The sequence below is a fragment of the Marmota monax genome, unplaced genomic scaffold (assembly GCF_021218885.2).
Source record: "Marmota monax isolate L192 unplaced genomic scaffold, Marmota_monax_Labrador192_F-V1.1 WCK01_AAM20220418_F8-fsc00176, whole genome shotgun sequence".
Taxonomy (NCBI): Eukaryota; Metazoa; Chordata; class Mammalia; order Rodentia; family Sciuridae; genus Marmota; species Marmota monax.
This window is the reverse complement of record NW_026694774.1, coordinates 1979801-1999810: the sequence shown is the minus strand read 5'-3', so window position 1 is coordinate 1999810 and position 20010 is coordinate 1979801. Positions and strand designations below refer to the sequence as shown.

Below are 20010 nucleotides of genomic sequence, written 5' to 3'. Positions count from 1 at the left end.
TCTCCTGCTATGTATATACGTGTGGAAAAAAACTGGAAAATCATGGGAAAATGAAAATATAGGGACCAGGTTATGGGTGATTCACATGTTTTCTTTAGCAATACACCATATTTACAAGAGGTAAATATGTATTTTTAGAGAGTATTTATATATAAGGTATTTATAAGAGAGGAAATGAAAAAAAAATTAACTGTTGTGCTTCTGTTTAAATATTTCTAATATACAATTTAAAGTGCAAACTCACCAAAAGTGATTTATGAGTCTTATACATTGGTTTTAATTTATCCTTCTTGAAATAGTACATAAGAAATTCTTAATGCAATAAACTAACTTTAATTAGACAAAATTTTATCATTTTCCTATTTTAAAAAAACTCAGTGTAATCATTCTTTATCCTTTTAATGTGCAGGATAGAATAATTATCTTAAGTGTTTTCTCAGTGATTTCTTTTAAACACATAATGGAATTGCACTTAATATTCAATTTGAAATGTTTGTACCTTAAGGAATGTGATGTAGTTTAAAAGAACAAATTCATAAGTAGAAGTTGAGTATCCTTAATTCAAAAATTTTAAATCCTAAATGATCCAGATTCCTAAATGTTTTGAGAGCCAACACAATATCATAAGTGAAAAATTCCACACCTGGGTTAATGTGATGTGTCAGTCAAAGTGCAGGCTCAGTAAAAATATTGTATAGAATTACCTTTAGTCTATGTGTTTGAAGTGTGTACAGAACAAGTGAAATTATTGTTTACACTTGGCTCTCATCCTCAACATATCTCATGTATATGCAGATACAGCACAACTGAAAACATCAAAATTCTGAAAGTCTTCTAGAGGGTCCCAAGCATTTTGAATAAGGGATACTAAGTTTGTAAGTTTTTGTCTCTACATTTTAGAAAATGTGTTTCTTGAAAAGATTTTTATATTAGGGTGAAGAATGTGTTTTGTGTGATTTTATAACATTATTGGAATGAACACTTGGTCTATTTCATTTATTTTAGACTCATAGTTTTATAAATAATTAAACATGTTTCTTCTGTGGAACATAAGTAAAGTGTGTTCTGTACAAAACAACTTTATTTTCCTCATCACAACTTAAATATTGTGTTCAGTTTTAAGAGAGCTGATCTGGGGTACCTTTTGCTTTGAGAAGATAATTTTGATCACATAAATTGATACAACAGAAATATTAGCATTATGAAAACTAAGTAAAATTAATTATAATAGAAACTACTTATTTCATTTACTGGCATGGATGAGGTCTTAGGAACTATTTACATTGCTCAATATAACTTTTCAGGGAATTTGAGTTGATAGAGTTTGATCAATTTATATAAAAACTTGAACACTAAATCTGTTTTTTCAGAGAATTTCTATTTTGTAGGCCCAATCTTTCATTGGCTCTCTAAAATTTAAAAAATAAAATACATTTTATTATTTATTTTCTAAGCCTTGTTTATTTTGTTGGTTCTTTTTAGTATACATGATGGTAGAATCCATTTTGACATAATTATACAAGCATGGAATATATCTTATTCTAATCCAGTCCCCAGTACCTCTTCTTCCTACCCCCACCCCTGTTTCCTTCCCTCTGCTGATCTTTCTGCCATTTACCTGTAGTTATGTTTAAAATTAATTTCTTGTGGATATTCATGATGTTGATGTATTTATACTTGCACATAAGAAAGTTGTGTCAGATTCGTTATACTCTCTTATTACTATTCCCTTCCCTTCAATCCCCTTTGTCTACTCCACTGAACTTGTACCTCACCCCCTTCTTGTGGGTTAGCTTCCACATGTCAGAGAAAACATTCAACCTTTTGTTTTGTTGCGATTGGCTAATTTCAGTTAGCAGGATAATCTCCTGTTCCATCCATTTACTGGCAAATGCCATAAAGTCATTCTTCTTTAAGAATGAGTAATACTCCATTGTGTATATATACCACATTTTATTCATCCATTCATGTGTTGAAGGGCACCTAGGTTGGTTCCATAGCTAAGCTATTGTTAATTATGCTGCTATAAACATTGATATGGATGTGTCACTATAGTATGCTGATTTTAAATCCTTTGGATATGTATACTGAGGAGTTGGATAACTGTGGCAAATGGTTGTTCCATTTCTAGTTTTTTTTAATATTTTTTTTTTAGTTGTAGATGGACACAATACCTTTATTTATTTTCATGTGATGCTGAGGATCAAACCCATTTCTCCATATATGCTAGGCAAGTGCTCTACCACTGAGCTACAACCCTAGCCCCCATTTCTAGGTTTTGAGGACTCTCCATACTAGCTTTCTGGAGTGGTTCTTATTATGGAAAATATCAGCCTTTAAAAAATGAAGTAAGATAATCTCTCATGTACCAATCCTGTATTTTCAACAGGTATCAGTTTATAGATACTCTTCTGTATATTCTTTACCTTCTCCCTCATTTCACCATCCAACCCTGGATTAGTTTGAAGGAAATCCCAGTTATCATTCTATGTGTAAATATTTCATAATGTATCTAGAAGACAGAGTGTTCTCTGTTTTAAACATAATCACAGTTCCTCCATCACCTGTGCTTTGTTCATGCCCAGTGTTTTCATTATGTTTCTTTGCTCTTGTACAGTTTGTAGCTTAGTTTTCATTACTGAATTGATTTAAAAAAGCAATTTCTTAACTTGTTTCACTCTTTTTCAAATGGCTGTTCTCTAGTCATCTCACTTTTGAGCTTTTCTAATTGTGATTTATGATGTTCTCTCAGTGCTGCTGCCATTTTCTTAATTTCCTTTAGCTCATATTACCACAATTATGTTAAAATGTTTTCATCCAATTCATGAGGATGTCTTTCTGACATACTTTCATTGTCTGTGGAATGTTATCTTGCTCTGTATTCCATTTTTTCTGAAAGTACCTTGAATGGAGTTTCAGCAAGATCTTTTTTGTGTTCCTCATTTTTAAGTGAAATGAGCTTTCCCTATGTATTTAATAATGAGTATGGGCCAGGGTAGCTTTTCTAGCTTCACTGTTGTTGATCTTTCTCTTCTGTCTTCACAAAGTAATGAAAACATGTTACCTGGTATCTGAGATCTGTTGGCTGTTAAGCTCTGCAAATTTTGTCTGAGCTTTCTCTTTCCTTTGCCCCCATTTCCCCTGTTCTGTGAGGTTCCCAGTTACTCCTCTATGTATGACTTTGTCATACATAGTCATATGACATAGTCTCTGGTTTGTCAGTTTTCTGAGTCATCTTGCCCCATCCCTTCTCCCCTCTCCAATCTAGCACTGGTAGAGATTCCTGTTCATTCATCTACAGTTGAAGCCTGCAAAGTTTCCCACTTTTTCATACTTTTTTTTTTTTTTTTTTTTTTGTACTGGGAATTGGACTTGGGGGCACTGGACCACTTAGCCACATCCCCATCCTTTTTTTTTTTTTTTTTTTTTTTGTATTTGGGGACAGGGTTTCACTGAATTGCTTACTGCCCCAAATTGCTGAGGCTGGCTTTGAACTAGCAGTACTCCTGTCTCAGCCTCCTGAGCCGCTGGGATAACAGGTGTGTGCCACTGCACCTGGTTCATATAGTCTTTTAATGTTCCAGTGAGTACCAGATAACAGTTTTGGGGATTTTCTGGCTCTGATGGCTATCACAAATTTCTTTGTCTTCCCTTCGATTTCCTTTTGCACACTTTCTGATACAATGTGGGCAAAGTTGTTGGTGGTTTATAATAACCGTTTTGTATTTTGGGGTTTATGATGATATTTTATCACCTAGTTTTGTTGTAGATGTTGTCCTTAGGTGTGTGGATTTGGTATTCTGGTTCTACTCTCTGCTTTTAAAAGTGTTTTTCATGTGTTTCCACAAGACACTAATGAAAAAATAATAAAAGTACATAGCAGAAAGATCAGTAGAGTAGAGGGACGGTAACTGGGGGAGGGAGAAAAGGAAGGGGGAAGAACTGGGGACTGAATTAGAACAAATTTTTATAATGCTTTTATAGTTGTGTCAGAATAAATCTATAACATCATATATAATAATGAATAAAAAAGTGTAAAAATGTTTTTATTAGTGCCTTATAAAGTTATAGCTTTTCTAACTTCACTACTGTTGATCTTTGTCTTCTGTCTTCACAAAGTAAAGAAACATGTTACCTGGTGGAGTCTGGGTAATAATAGTGGAGTCCATATTGACATATTCATAAATACATATAATGTAGTTTTCTCCATTTTAATCCCCAGCACTTTTCCTTTCCCTCCTCCTTTTTCACTCTGATTCCCTTCTTCTACTCTATTTATTTATTTTAATATTTTTTCTTTATATTTTAGTTGTTGATGGATCTTTATTTATATGTGGTGCTGAGACTTGAACCCAGTGCCTCACACATGCTAGGAAAGGTCTCTACCACTGAGCTACTACCCCACCCCCATATATTTATTTTTAATTGATTCGTTACAGTTATATGTAATAGTAGAATGCATTGTGTTATATGTGTACATAGCATAATTTGGTTAACTTCATCCCTCAATTCTTTCCCTTCTCTCCTCCTCCCCCTCCTCCTCCTCCTCCCCCTCCTCCCCCTCCTCCTCGCCCTCCTCCTCGCCCTCCTCCTCCCCCTCCTCCCCCTCCCCCCTGGGCCTCCTGCCTCTACTCTACTGATCTCCCATCTGTTTTCCAAGTTCTTCTTTATTAATTCCTTTTTTTTCTCTCTACCTTCCACATAGGAGAGAATGAGGGATCTTGCGGGAGATTCAGCCACTCTGTTCCTGGAATCTTGATTGTGTTTTTCAGTTCATATCATTTGCCCAAAAATAGAGTTCAAGATGTTGTTGATCTAATATTAATATTCACCTTTCAGAACCTATAACAAATTTTTGGGCCACTTATTCCAACCCCTTCATTTTATCTAATAAGTGTGTGTGTGTGTGTGTGTGTGTGTGTATATGTATGTATGTATGTATGCTGAATTCCAGAGAGGATAAGTATTATGATTTGGATATGAGGCATCCCCCCAAAGCTCCTATGTTAATTCAGGAATATCTGGAGTTAAAATGATTAGGTTGTGAGAGTTGGAACTTAATCAGACCATCCTAATTGAATGGACTCAGTGGTAACTGCAGTCAGGTGGGATGTGGCTAGAGAAGATGGGTCACTGGGGGCATGCCCTGGAAGAGTTCATCTTGCCTGTGGTCCCTTCCACGTAACCCATTCTGTTTCCTGGCTGCCATGTATGGAGCAGCACTCTTCCACCACACACTTCCACCATGTTGTTCTACCTTACTTTGGGACCAAGTAAATGGATCTGGCCAGCTGACTGTTGACTGAACCTCTAGAACCATGAGCTACAATAAATTTTCCCTCCTCTTAGTTGTTCTTGTCATGTATTTTGATCAGAGCAGCACAAAGCTGACTAACACAGTAAGTGACTTTTCTGATGTCACAGCTATTTAGTATAAACCTGAAAATGAGAAGCCAATCATCCTCTTAGTTCAGTACTTGGAATACTAAAACAATGTTATTCTTATTCCTAAGAGCTTATGTTATATTGAATTTTTTAAAAGTAACAAATTCTACATAATAGTAATATTTTAAGGTTAGTACTTTTTTCTAAAACTATAAAAAATCCATAGATTTAAACATTACTACATTTATTAATGTGCTTGATATTTTGTGAGCATCAAAGTGAATTGAATTGATTGTTAATTTTAAAATGATGCTTTTTATCTATTTTTAGTGGTTCCCAAGGCTACTTCCCTGGCAGTTTTTTTTTCCTTTTTAATAATGTAGCTACTAAAGTGTAGACTTAATATAAACATTGAATTTAAAATTCAAGTTTGGGGGGCTAGGGTTGTGGCTCAGTGGTAGAGTGCTCGCCTAGCATGCATGAGGCACTGGGTTCAATCCTTAGCACCACATAATTAAAAAGTATTGTGTCCACCTAAAACCTAAAAATAAATATTAAAAAAAAATTCAAGTTGGGAATCAGCAACACAACTTGAATCTGACTTGAATCTCATTTTTTTTGCTTCATTTTGTGATGTCATCTTTCTTCAGTGGCCTTCAGCATGAGTTAAGTGTGCAGTTTTGCAATTGCTCTCTAGTCATTTCTGTATCTAATGTTGTTTATGCTTTGTTTACAATAGTGCAGAAGATCTCTATCTAGGGTTCAGTAGTAAAATAAAGGATGTGGTTCACTAAAAGTTTTTTGCATTCACAAGTTTTTCCTTACTGGTAATTCTTTTTTTTTTTTTTTTTTCCCTAAAAAAAGAAGTTATTCTTTATAAAAGCAGTCACAGTAAATTTTCTAGTTCTATGTAATTTTCTTTCCATTCTGGTCTTCACTAGTTATAAATAACACATGAAATGACTTTCAAGGTAGAAAGCAAGAATCCATTTTGAAATGTTCTATAAAATAAAGAGTGATTTATGGTTTTATATGATTTGGGCTGAAAGCACTCGGGCTTTGCCAGGTCATCAGAGTCCTGTCAGGGGATTCTATTATTTATTGTTCTATATGATGGGAGTGGTGTAAGTACTTTATTTTATGTTTATCTTATGTAATATAGTGTTAGGAAAAATCAATTCCAAATACTAATACAATTTTAAGACTATATCATGGAAAATTAATCTGAATATTATAGTTGTAAATGATGAGGTTCAACATTAAGAATGTGGATTAAGGGGGAATTTTAAAAAATGAATGAACAATGTTCTCATTCCTAGAAAATATTTTAGGTAAGATTCTTGACAGTGTTAATTCCATTTTTTTTTTACCTTGATTTTAGCCTAGTTCTTTATTTGATAGTGAAATATCTTTATTTTATCTAGATAGGTTTTAGAAAATGGCAGAAAATTAAGACCAGACTTGATGGTATATGGTCATGCAACATTCCATACACATCAAATATGTATTTTTTTGCTAGTTGCCAACTTTATAAAACAGAACCTTTACTGAGAAGGGTGTGATGAAGCTAATCTCAATTTCCTTCATTACAATTTTTATGAAATGCTAATTTCATATCTTATGTTTACCTATGTTTAATAAAATTATTTATCCATATTATTGATATGATATCAGAATTATGCAAGTTTTCTGTGATCCTATTGCAAGACCAAGTTCTTTGGTACAGTTTTACTAATTAATTTTTTTTTTCAAATACATAGAATCATAGTTTATTTAAAAATAATAAAGCGAAAGCAAAGTTTACTGAGGCACATCATACTTAAATTTCAAAAACAGAAATAAAAAAGAAAATTAGACAAATTTCCTCCAACTGTTAGATTTTAACATCAAGAATATTAGTGGAAGCCAGGATACAGTGAAATGTTATGCTAAGTGTACTGAATGAAAATTTCTAGTAAACTAAGCATTTCTAGTTAGTAGAAATGTTCTTATTTTTTTTTAATTGTTGGTTGTTCAAAACATTACATAGTTCTTGATATATCATCTTTCACACTTTGCTTCAAGTGGGTTATGAACTCCCATTTTTAGCCCATATACAGATTGCAGAATCACATCAATTACACATCCATTGATTTACATATTGCCATACTAGTGACTGTCGTGTTCTGCTACCTTTCCTATCCTCTACTATCCCCCCTCCCCTCCCCTCCCCTCCCCTCTTCTCTTCTCTCTCTACCCCCTCTACTGACCTTCATTTCTCCCCCTTGTATTATTTTTCCCTTTCCCCTCATTTCCTCTTGTATGTTCTTTTGTATAACCCTGAGGGTCTCCTTCCATTTCCATGCAATTTCCCTTTTCTCTCCCTTTCCCTCCCACCTCTCATCTCTGTTTAATGTTAATCTTCTTCTCATGCTCTTCATCCCTACTCTGTTCTTAGTTACTCTCCTTATATCAAAGAAGACATTTGGCATTTGTTTTTTAGGGATTGGCTAGGTTCACTTAGCATAATCTGCTCTAGTGCCATCCATTTCCCTGCAAATTCTATGATTTTGTCATTTTTTAATGCAGAGTAATACTCCATTGTGTATAAATGCCACATTGTTTTAATCCATTCGTCTATTGAAGGGCATCTGGGTTGGTTCCACAGTCTTGCAATTGTGAATTGAGCTGCTATGAACATCGATGTAGCAGTGTCCCTGTAGCATGCTCTTTTTAGGTCTTTAGGGAATAGACCAAGAAGGGGAATAGCTGGGTCAAATGGTGGCTCCATTCCCAGCTTTCCAAGGAATCTCCATACTGCTTTCCAGATTGGCTGCACCAATTTGCAGTCCCACCAGCAATGTACAAGTGTACCCTTTTCCCCACATCCTCGCCAGCACTTGTTGTTGTTTGACTTCATAATGGCTGCCAATCTTACTGGAGTGAGATGGTATCTTAGGGTGGTTTTGATTTGCATTTCTCTGACTGCTAGAGATGGTGAGCATTTTTTCATGTACTTGTTGATTGATTGTATGTCCTCCTCTGAGAAGTGTCTGTTCAGGTCCTTGGCCCATTTGTTGATTGGGTTGGTTGTTATCCTATTGTCTAATTTTTTGAGTTCTTTGTATACTCTGGATATTAGGGCTCTATCTGAAGTGTGAGGAGTAAAGATTTGTTCCCAGGATGTAGGCTCTCTATTTACCTCTCTTATTGTTTCTTTTGCTGAGAAAAAACTTTTTAGTTTGAGTAAGTCCCATTTGTTGATTCTAGTTATTAACTTTTGTGCTATGGGTGTCCTATTGAGGAATTTGGAGCCCGACCCCACAGTATGTAGATCGTAGCCAACTTTTTCTTCTATCAGACGGCATGTCTCTGATTTGATATCAAGCTCCTTGATCCATTTTGAATTAACTTTTGTGCATGGCGAGAGAAAGGGATTCAGTTTCATTTTGTTGCATATGGATTTCCAGTTTTCCCAGCACCATTTGTTGAAGATGCTATCCTTCCTCCATTGCATGCTTTTAGCCCCTTTATCAAATATAAGATAGTTGTAGTTTTGTGGATTGGTTTCTGTGTCCTCTGTTCTGTACCATTGGTCCACCCACCTGTTTTGGTACCAGTACCATGCTGTTTTTGTTACTATTGCTCTGTAGTATAGTTTGAAGTCTGGTATCGCTATACCGCCTGATTCACACTTCCTGCTTAGCATTGTTTTTGCTATTCTGGGTCTTTTATTTTTCCATATGAATTTCATGATTGCTTTCTCTATTTCTACAAGAAATGCCGTTGGGATTTTGATTGGCATTGCATTAAACCTATAGAGAACTTTTGGTCATATCGCCATTTTGATGATGTTAGTTCTGCCTATCCATGAACAGGGTATATTTTTCCATCTTCTAAGATCTTCTTCTATTTCTCTCTTTAGGGTTCTGTAGTTTTCATTGTATAATTCTTTCACCTCTTTTGTTAGGTTGATTCCCAATTATTTTATTTTTTTGAAGATATTGTGAATGGAGTGGTTGTCCTCATTTCCATTTCAGAGGATTTGTCGCTGATATACAGGAATGCCTTTGATTTATGCGTGTTGATTTTATATCCTGCCACTTTGCTGATTTCATTTATTAGCTCTAATAGTTTCTTTGTAGAGCCTTTTGGGTCTGCTAGGTATAGAATCATATCATCTGCAAATAGTGATAATTTAAGTTCTTCTTTTCCTATTTTGATGCCTTTAATTTCTTTCGTCTGTCTAATTGCTCTGGCCAGTGTTTCGAGAACTATGTTGAACAGAAGTGGTGAAAGAGGGCATCCCTGTCTTGTTCCAGATTTTAGAGGGAATGCCTTCAATTTTTCTCCATTCAGAATGATGCTAGCCTGAGGCTTAGCATAGATTGGTTTTACAATATTGAGGTATGTTCCTGTTATCCCTAGTTTTTCTAGAGTTTTGAACATAAAGGGATGCTGTACTTTGTCGAATGCTTTTTCCGCATCTATCGAGATGATCATATGGTTTTTATTTTTAAGTCTATCGATGTGGTGAATAACATTTCTTGATTTCCGTATATTGAACCAGCCTTGCATCCCAGGGATGAATCCTACTTGATCATGGTGCACAATTTTTTTTGATATGTTTTTGTATCCGATTCGCCAGAATTTTATTGAGGATTTTTGCATCTAGGTTCATTAGAGATATTGGTCTGAAGTTTTCTTTCTTTGAAGTGTCTTTGTCTGGTTTAGGTATCAGGGTGATGTTGGCCTCGTAGAATGAATTTGGAAGTTCTCCCTCTTTTTCTATTTCCTGAAGTAGCTTGAAAAGTATTGGTATTAGTTCCTCTTTAAAGGTTTTGTAAAACTCTGCTGTATACCCATCCGGTCCTGGGCTTTTCTTAGTTGGTAGTCTTTTGATGGTTTCTTCTATTTCCTCGATTGATATTGGTCTGCTTAGGTTGTCTATATCCTCCTGACTCAATCTGGGCAGATCATATGACTTCAGAAATTTATCGATGCCTTCACTATCTTCTAATGTATTGGAGTATAAGGATTCAAAATAATTTTTGATTATCTTCTGTATTTCTGAAGTGTCTGTTGTGATATTGCCTTTTTCATCCCGTATGCTAGTAATTTGAGTTCTCTCTCTTCTTCTCTTCGCTAGCATGGCTAAGGGTCTGTCGATTTTGTTTCTTTTTTCAAAGAACCAACTTTTAGTTTTGTCAATTTTTTCAATTGTTTCTTTTGTTTCGATTTCATTAATTTCAGCTCTGATTTTAATTATTTCTTGCCTTCTACTTCTTTTGCTGTTGTTTTGCTCTTCTTTTTCTAGGATTTTGAGATGAAGTATGAGATCATTTATTTGTTGGTTTTTTTCTTTTTTTAAGGAATGAACTCCAAGCAATGAATTTTCCTCTTAGAACTGCTTTCAATGTGTCCCATAGATTCCCATATGTTGTGTCTGTGTTTTCATTAATCTCTAAGAATTTTTAAATTTCCTCCTTGATGTCTTCTATAACCCATTGATCATTCAGTAACCTATTGTTCATTCTCCAAGTGATGTATGCTTTTTCCTTCCTTCTTTTATCGTTGATTTTCAGTTTCATTCCATTATGATCAGATAGGATGCATGGTATTATCTCTACTCCTTTATATTGTCTAAGAGTTGCCCTGTGACATAATATATGATCTATTTTTGAGAAGGATCCATGTGCTGCTGAGAAAAAAGTGTAACTGCTTGATGTTGGGTGGTATATTCTATATATGTCAATTAAGTCTAGGTTATTAATTGTGTTATTGAGTTCTATAGTTTCCTTATTCAACTTTTGTTTGGAAGATCTGTCCAGTGGCGAGAGAGGTGTGTTGAAGTCTCCCATGATTATTGTATGGTGGTCTATTAGACTCTTGAACTTGAGAAGAGTTTGTTTGATGAACATAGCTGCACCATTGTTTGGGGCATATATATTTATGATTGTTATGTCTTGTTGGTGTATGGTTCCCTTAAGCAGTATGTAGTGTCCCTCTTTATCCCTTTTGATTAACTTTGGCTTGAAATCTATTTTATTTGATATGAGTATGGACACTCCTGCTTGTTTCCGAAGTCCATATGAGTGATATGATTTTTCCCAACCTTTCACCTTCAGCCTATGTATGTCTTTTCCTATCAAATGCGTCTCCTGTAGGCAGCATATTGTTGGGTCTTGTTTTGTGATCCATTCTACTAGCCTGTGTCTCTTAATTGGTGAGTTTAAGCCATTAACATTTAGGGTTATTATTGAGATATGGGTTGTTCTTCCAGCCATATTTGTTTATTTGTGTTACTAAACATGGTTTGTTTTCCTCTATGATTATTCCCCCCCCCCTTTACTGTCCTACCTCCCACTGTTGGTTTTCATTGTTATTTTCCATTTCCTCTTCCTGTAATGTTTTGCCGAGGATGTTTTGAAGAGATGGTTTTCTAGCTGCATATTCTTTTAACTTTTGTTTGTCGTGGAAGGTTTTAATTTCATCTTCCATCCTGAAGCTTAATTTTGCTGGATATACAATTCTTGGTTGGAACCCATTTTCTTTCAGTGTTTGAAATATGTTATTCCAGGATCTTCTAGCTTTCAGAGTCTGTGTTGAAAGATCAGCTGTTATCCTGATTGGCTTGCCCCTAAATGTAATCTGCTTCCTTTCTCTTGTAGCTTTTAAAATTCTCTCCTTATTCTGTATGTTGGGCATCTTCATTATAATGTGTCTAGGTGTGGATCTCTTATAATTTTGCACATTCGGCGTCCTGTAGGCTTCTAGAATTTGGGATTCTGTCTCATTCTTCAAGTCTGGGAAGTTTTCTCGTATTATTTCATTGAATAAATTGCTCATTCCTTTGGTTTGAAACTCTGTCCCTTCCTGTATCCCAATGACTCTTAAATTTGGTCTCTTGATGTTATCCCATATTTCTTGGATGTTCTGCTCATGGTTTCTTAACAGTCTTGCTGAGCTGTCTATGTTCTTTTCAAGTTGAAATACTTTATCTTCATTGTCTGATGTTCTGTCTTCTAAGTGTTCTACTCTGCTGGTAGTATTCTCCATTGAGTTTTTAAGTTGGCTTATTGCTTCCTGCATTTCTAGGATTTCTGTTTGTTTGTTTTTTATAACCTCTATTTCCCTGTATAGTTGATCTTTTGCTTCTTGGATTTGTTTATGTAATTTATTGTTGAAGTGATCTTTCATTGTCTGATTTTGCTGTCTGATGTCTTCCTTGAGACTCCAGATCATCTGAAGCATGTATATCCTGAATTCTTTATCTGACATTCCATCTGCTGCAGCTGTTACCTCTTCTAAAGTTGAGTTGACCTGCATTGCTTGTAGTCCTTTCTTTCCTTGTCTTTTCATACTGCTTGCGTTTCTTTCTTCTTGGTGAAACTGTTGTGTTTTTGAAATTTTTCCCTCCCTATATATTTATATTGCTCTTGTATAGTTGAAAAGTCTCCCTTGCAGGTGCGGGCGGGGGCTCTGCTCTGCCCCTCTTCCAATTGGTGTGAGGTGTCTACCACGCCCGCGGACCCCTGGGCCTGATCCGCCGTTCTGTCGCAGGTCTGCCTACCTTGCAGGTGGGGGCGAAGGCTCTGCCCTGCCCCTCCTACCACGCCCGGGGACCGCTAGGCCTGATCTGCAGATTGGTCACCGGTCTGCCCACCTTGCGGGCACGAGTGTCAGTTCCGCTCCGCCCCCACTCCAATTGGGGTCACTTGACCACCACACAGGCGGGCCGCTGGGCCTGATCTGGGCGCGGGCGAAGGCTCTGCTCTGCCCCTACTCCAGTTGGGGTGAAGTGTGTACCACGCTGGCAGGCCGCTGGGCCTGATCCGCCGGTCTGTCGCAGGTCTGCTTACCTTGCCGGTGAGGGCGGCGGCTCTGCCCTGCCCCTCCTACCACGCCTGCAGACCGCTGGGCCTGATCTGCAGGTTGGTCGCAGGTCTGCCTACCTTGCGGGCGCGGGCGGTGGCCCCGCTCCTCCCCTCTGGCTCGACGACAAAGCGAGAGAGACTCGGGTATCTGTGACTCACCCTCCCCACCAGGGGACCAACTGTTTCCGTCGCCGCTGGCACCGATGAAGTTCTCTCCTCGGCCGCTCTCCGATGACATCAGATCTCTGCCATGCTGGCATCCCCTGTTCTATGGCTGAATCCCATTTTCTTCTCTTCCAATAGGCGGAGCTGTGCCCTCTGAGCTGAGCTTCTGCCCTCTATGTGCTGACAGAAATCCCTGTAAGGTGGCTCCTGGGAGTCTCTCAATCCTGTTAGTCCAGAGCCCTTTCACTTATCCGGCCCCTCCCCCTGTTCCTCCTCCCAGCCAGGCAGCCAGGTCCTGTTCACCAGAGGCGGTTCCCCAAGGATCTGATTACACTTGCAGCCCCACCGCGTGTCTTATATCCCGAACGATGAACACCCTCACTGTCATTCATCTAAGCCCCAGTGCTGTGGTGGGGTGATCTGGGAACCAACAGTTTAATTTTTCCGGACCCCTTTGGTGGGCACGCCCCCAGAAACTGGCGGCTAAGATCTTGGGTGTTGCCGCTGGTGTTAAGGGGAGGTGGGGATCTGGAATCCCCTCTGCTTCCCTACAGACACGCCCCCGGAGAGATTCCCGAGGTTTCCTGGCTGCTTGTATCTGGAGGGTGTGGGAGTCACACACCTGCTAACGTGGATTCCGCTGGGAAGGAATTCTGTCAGCGGAACTTTGGTGATGTCACCTCTCTGCTATGGCGGGCCCCAGGCTCCTTGCCGGTGTGTCCGAAGGGAGGGGTGGGACTGGTCTGTCTCTGGTTGGTTTCAGCTCCAGGTTTGCTATTTCATGAAGGCTTGGCGAGAGACCTCTTCCTAGAGTCCCTGCACCGCTCCTGCTGCGCTGCGCCTCGCCTCGGAGGCTATCCGCCCTGACGCGGGGGCCAGTGCAGGCAGCCGACAGTCGCCGAGTCGCGCAGGCAGCGGCTGGCAGGTCTGGACCTCTGCACTGCGTGGCAGAGATTCACTCGTCTAGCTCAAACTGTCACCTCCAAAAATCCTACCGATTCCCGGCCGGTCTCTCTTTAGTGGAATTTTGCTAGGAGTTTCTCAGCAGGTCGAATCTAAGCATATCCATGCGTCTCTCTGACCCCGTTGTTGAGGAGGTACTGAAAGCGCTGCCTCCCCTCTCGCCGCCATGTTGGATCCCCCCTAGAAATATTCTTAAAGCAAAAAGAAAAACAAACAAAAAACACCACTACCAACAAAAAAGGAATATAATCAATCTTAGACAAAAATAAAAACAAAAACAAAAAACAAAACACCCATTTGTCACTGGTGAACCTATGCTAAATAGCTACTTTTTAGGACTGTTATACCAGAGAGAAAGCAAGCAATGAAGAGCAAAGAGGGTTACAGATACGCGAATAAATCTAAATGAAATCTACTAATGAATTTAATAATATTAAATGTTTAAATGATAACAAATGTTTGATTTTCAACTATGTACATATATCAAAGGAACTTTTAAAATAATAATTTTAAGTTAAAGTTTTGAAGATAAATAAATGATAAGCAAGTGATAACCTTTTTTTTTTCTTCCTCAAATAACTAATCTTTCTGAAGGTGTAGGAGGAAGAGGGAAGAGACTCAACATTTACCAAATTTTAGCAACATGCCAAGAGGCACCGTATAAGGTGTTTCATATCATATTGGACCTTTTTCTCCCATTTTACAGATGAAAACATTGCATTTGTATATTTGTTTTGTGGAGTGTTTCCAGTGAAATGCTGTGATTTCACTCACTCTGATCTGAGTTGTTTATAACTCATGTTTGATTTTTCTTTGTGGGAGAGATTGTATAATTCATTATAAGCCTATGTATGTTCTATATAAATGCCTCATTAGGACTTTGTGGGAATTTGAGTAGTTATTCAGATATTGTTTACTTTTTAAGCATTAAAAATGATTTTATTTTTAAATTAATCGGGTTTAAATGCTACTAAATTGAAGTTTACAGGTATTAATTTAAACAGATCATGCAGTCATTTTGCTTATTTCACCAAATTACTAACAAGACAAAAGGTTTAATTGTGTTCTGTTTTCCTAAATAAGAATTTATTTTTAAACTTAAAGCTCCAATTATATGCAGGTTTGTTCTCCATACTGTGAGTAGAGTTTCTTTTTCCCTGATACATTGATTTGACCATTCTATTCTGGTTAAAATCCTTTTCAAGATTGCCATGGCTTAGAGGATCAAGTACATAACTCTACTATTTGGCTTCAGCCACCTTAAAAAAAACTGTTTTAGTGTAGTAAGAACATTTAACATGAGATCTACCCTCTGAAATTTTTAAGTGTATAGTACACTGTTAACTATAAGCACAATGTTGTACAACAGATCTTTTAAACCTATACCTCTTGGGTAATTGTTACTTTTTATACCCATTTATTAACAACTCCCCATTTCCCTCTCCCCAAACCTCTAGCAACCACCATTCTATTCTTTGATTGTATAAATTAGCCATTTTGGATATTCCAGGTAGGTAGAACCATGCATTATTTGTCTTCTTTCAATCAGTCTATTTTCTGCAGTAATGTTCATAATAACTAAGAATTGAGAATGATGTAAATTTTCAACAGTGGAAGAATTGATAAAGTGAATGTGATATAGCCATATACTGAAATAATACTCATTAATTAAAAATACTGAAGCTGCAACATAGAGACCCTTGAAAACATTATGCTAAGTGAAATAAGCCTGCCCAACCACATTTTTTTAAAGCATTACCTTTTGGTTCTTTCTTCCTTTACTCTTTGCCAAAAATTCTCCTTTGCACTTTCCTTTTTACTTTTATACCCTTCAATTTAGGTGGTTAGACCCTGAAAGATCCAGCTAGTGTCTCTTCTTTGGCACTTTCCATCTCTCCCTTTTATAGTGGGAATGTTTCTTTCCATTGTGTTCCTGTAACAGTCCGAAATAGATTCATTATTTTAATCTCTTTAAATTATTTCTTTAGACTCGGAGCTTTTTCAGGTTAGGAATTATCTTAATGATTTTCCTCCCACCACCTGGGAGTCTGCTCTAGACTTCCTGCCTTCTCCTTTTTCCCCACTTTCTTTTTTCTCCTTTTCTTAAGCAAGTAGTTGAAGATAATCTCCTGCATGCCTTCTTCCTGTGTTCAAGTAACTTCTTTTTTTTTTTTTTGAATAGGTTGGAAGAAATATAAGAATTTGCCTAGAAAGACATTGCTGTCTGTATTCTTCACTGTAATTTTAATTATTTTAAGAATGGAGATAATATGCCATTTAACATTGGAACAGCCTATTGATTTGACAAGCTTGTGGGGATGTCTAGATGAAAGAATAAAGGAAAAACAGGTTAGGAATTATCTTAATGATTTTCCTCCCACCACCTGGGAGTCTGCTCTAGACTTTCTGCCTTCTCCTTTTCCCCCACTTTCTTTTTTCTCCTTTTCTTAAGCAAGTAGTTGAAGATAATCTCCTGAATGCCTTCTTCCTGTGTTCAAGTAACTTCTTTTTTTTTTTTTTTTGAATAGGTTGGAAGAAATATAAGAATTTGCCTAGAAAGACATTGCTGTCTGTATTCTTCACTGTAATTTTAATTATTTTAAGAATGGAGATAATATGCCATTTAACATTGGAACAGCCTATTGATTTGACAAGCTTGTGGGGATGTCTAGATGAAAGAATTAAGGAAAAACACAAATGATAGTCATTTTGGTTTTATATAATCTGAACTCAAATCATATTCAGAATTGAAATCCATTTTGGCATTGCTTCATCAGTAGAGACTTGACTTCTGATAGTGTTGATTATAGGCATGAATATAACCACATATCCGCCTACCCAAAGTCATAGGTATTTTGAGCCAAATGGAGAAGAGTAATATTATTGTCTGCCACTAGAGCTAGAATCTAAAATATTTTCTGAAGGATAAGAGTAGATAGGCCAGGTGCAGTGGCACATGCTTGTAATTTCAGCTGTTCAGTAGGCAGAGGCAGGAAGATTTTGAGTTCAAAGCTCGCCTCAGCAAGAGAGGTGCCAAGCAACTCAGTGAGCCCCTGTCTCTAAGTAAAATACACAAAAGGGCTGGGGATTTGGCTCAGTGGTTCAGTGCCCCTGAGTTAAATCCCAGGTACCAAAAAAAAAAAAAAATGTAGATGGCATTCATTTGGTAACTACCCTTGCTAACAACTGAACAGTACTATAAGGTAGACGGCAATACTCACATTAATGAAGAAACAAAGACAAGTCAATGACTTGTCTGAGGTTGCATAGTAATCTTAAGATTCAAAGCAAGGTCTGTCAGATTGAGACCATGCCCATTTTATTGTGTTGCCAGTACTGCCCTTTAGTACTTAGTCTCAAACTTCTGTCCAAGTCTGAGATAGTGAATTCCCATGGTTTTTGAATTGGCAATATTGTATAAGTTGGTATTTGGCAACATGCTCAAACTCATTTCCTCACATGGCTATTACTTCCTGCCTCACATGATTATAATGAGAAATACATGAGATGATGTACACTAAAATATGGTGTGAAGTGTAAAACCCTATAATATAAGTGGGTTTGGTAATACTATTATTACATGTAAAAGCATTGGTCTTTAACTTGCTAATTCTTTTTCCTAAGTAATATTTTGCTGTTACCCTTTGAACTAAGCTGTGTATTGGCTTTTAAAGGTTCATAGTGATTACATTTAATTAAAAGAAAATTATTTCTTTAAGCAGAACAAAAATTTCAGATAGTCTTAACATGAAAAAATTCTTTCTACTCAAAATTCTTGTTTTGTAAAAAAATATATATCCAAAGTTAATGTTGGCACTTTATGATGGCTTCTTTCTGATAACTGATGTTTAATGGTTATATTCAGTACATTTGGTCAGAACTTCTTTTTTTGAGCCAAATATTATATGCCCTCAAAGTATTCAACCCTGAAAAACTAGTTCCTAAAGGAGGATTGACCTTGTGTTTAATGTGGTTTTAAGTACAGATTGTGACAATTCCTTCCATGTACGTATTACTTTTTACATAAAGAAGATAACCCCTTTTCCTAAAAATCCTTGACACTCAGTATGTAGTTCATACTCTTGCCAAAAAATGGTGGTATCTTTTTCTACCATAAAGTAAAAATACAGGAGAGTCAAGATGTCTCACGGTAGTGGTAGCTCTATAGAGTTGCAGTAAACTTTAAAAACATGATTTATTTGTATGACTGATATAAAAGATTTTAATAGCCTCCATTTAAATGGCAGATCTTGTGATAAAAGGTTATGGAAGCATCTTACAGCATAGAATATTTAACTATCTAATGTAGCACAAAACCTGAATTTATTTTTATTAGAAAAGCATTATCTTTGGTAGTTTAATTTTTGTTCATACTGATAGTCATAATATATATTTCATTATATGATAATCAGCTTTATGGCATGACTACATTTGACTCCAGAACAGTAATGTTTTCTTTTCATACTGCTGTACTGAATGAAAAGGAAAATAATACATATTTTAAGTGGCCTCATATTTCTTTAATTTTTTTGGGGGGTGGTACCAGGGATTGAACTTTGATTTAAATTTAATTTTACATTTTCTGTTAGATATTAATTGCAATATGTCCCAGAATTCCAGAAAACAAAGCCCTTTTTCTCGTTTTAATTTTGACCACTGAGCCACATCCCTAGCCCTATTTTGTATGTTATTAGCGATAAGGTCTTACAGAGTTGCTTAGCACCTCACTAAATTGCTGAAGCTGGCTTTGAACTCGCCATCCTCCTGCTTCCTCCTCCTGAGCCGCTGGGATTACAGGCGTCCGCCACTGCACCTGGCCAAGAAACTAACGTATTTCTTTAACTAAAAAATGTGAGGTATTCTGCATTAGAAGCATTGTGGCTTTGGATTTAGATTTGAGTTCAGATTTCAACTCTATAATCTTATTTTTAAGCAGTGAGCAACAAAGTTAACATATTTGAACCCCAGGTTCTTTTTCCTTTCTAGACTGTATCAGATTCTTATCTCTCAGTGCAGTTGTATCAGATTAACTAGTATGTTAACATGGTTCCTAATAATAGAACTCTATATGAACATTATGCCTTTAGTTGCTCATTATGATAATTTTCAGGTAAAAATAATTTAAGTTCTTGTTTTTATAGACTATTTCTACCACATAATAAAAATTTCAGTGTTAGTATATTTAAAAAATGTCTAGGGCTGAGGTCATGGCTTAGTTGGTAGCATGCTAGCCTAGCATGTGTAAGGCACTGGATTCAATTCTTAGCACCACATATAAGTAAATAAATTAAGGTCAACCAACAACTAAAAAATTAAAAAAGGGAAATATCTAAAAGTGAAATTAATACAGATTTTACAATTTCAAATACAAGGTTGGGTCTCTTGGTAAGCTATTCTATAATGTGATAGCATGAATTGAACACTTTATGTAAAATAAATATATATTTCTACATTCTAAATGATATAGGTGTGTGTTTTTATAGGTTTGCCTGAATCCATCATTGCGGCTGCATGTTCAAGGAGTGGCCAGAGGGTTCTGCATGTTGATTCGTAAGTTTTATCAATGGTAGCATTTAATACTTCCTAAAATTCTCTATACAAAATTGAAATTCAGTAACACACACCTATATGCCTCTAGATG

The 20010-nt window shown here is 36.7% G+C and overlaps 1 protein-coding gene across 2 annotated transcripts in view; it reads left to right on the top strand.

Moving 5' to 3' along the window:
- Chm (CHM Rab escort protein) overlaps positions 1-20010 on the top strand; it is a 171824-nt gene that overhangs the window by 13631 nt on the left and 138183 nt on the right. For both annotated transcript variants that reach the window (XM_046425353.1, XM_046425352.1), the window contains exon 2: positions 19853-19919. In XM_046425353.1, the coding sequence (XP_046281309.1) occupies positions 19853-19919 (67 nt within the window). The remainder of the gene's footprint in view (positions 1-19852; positions 19920-20010) is intronic.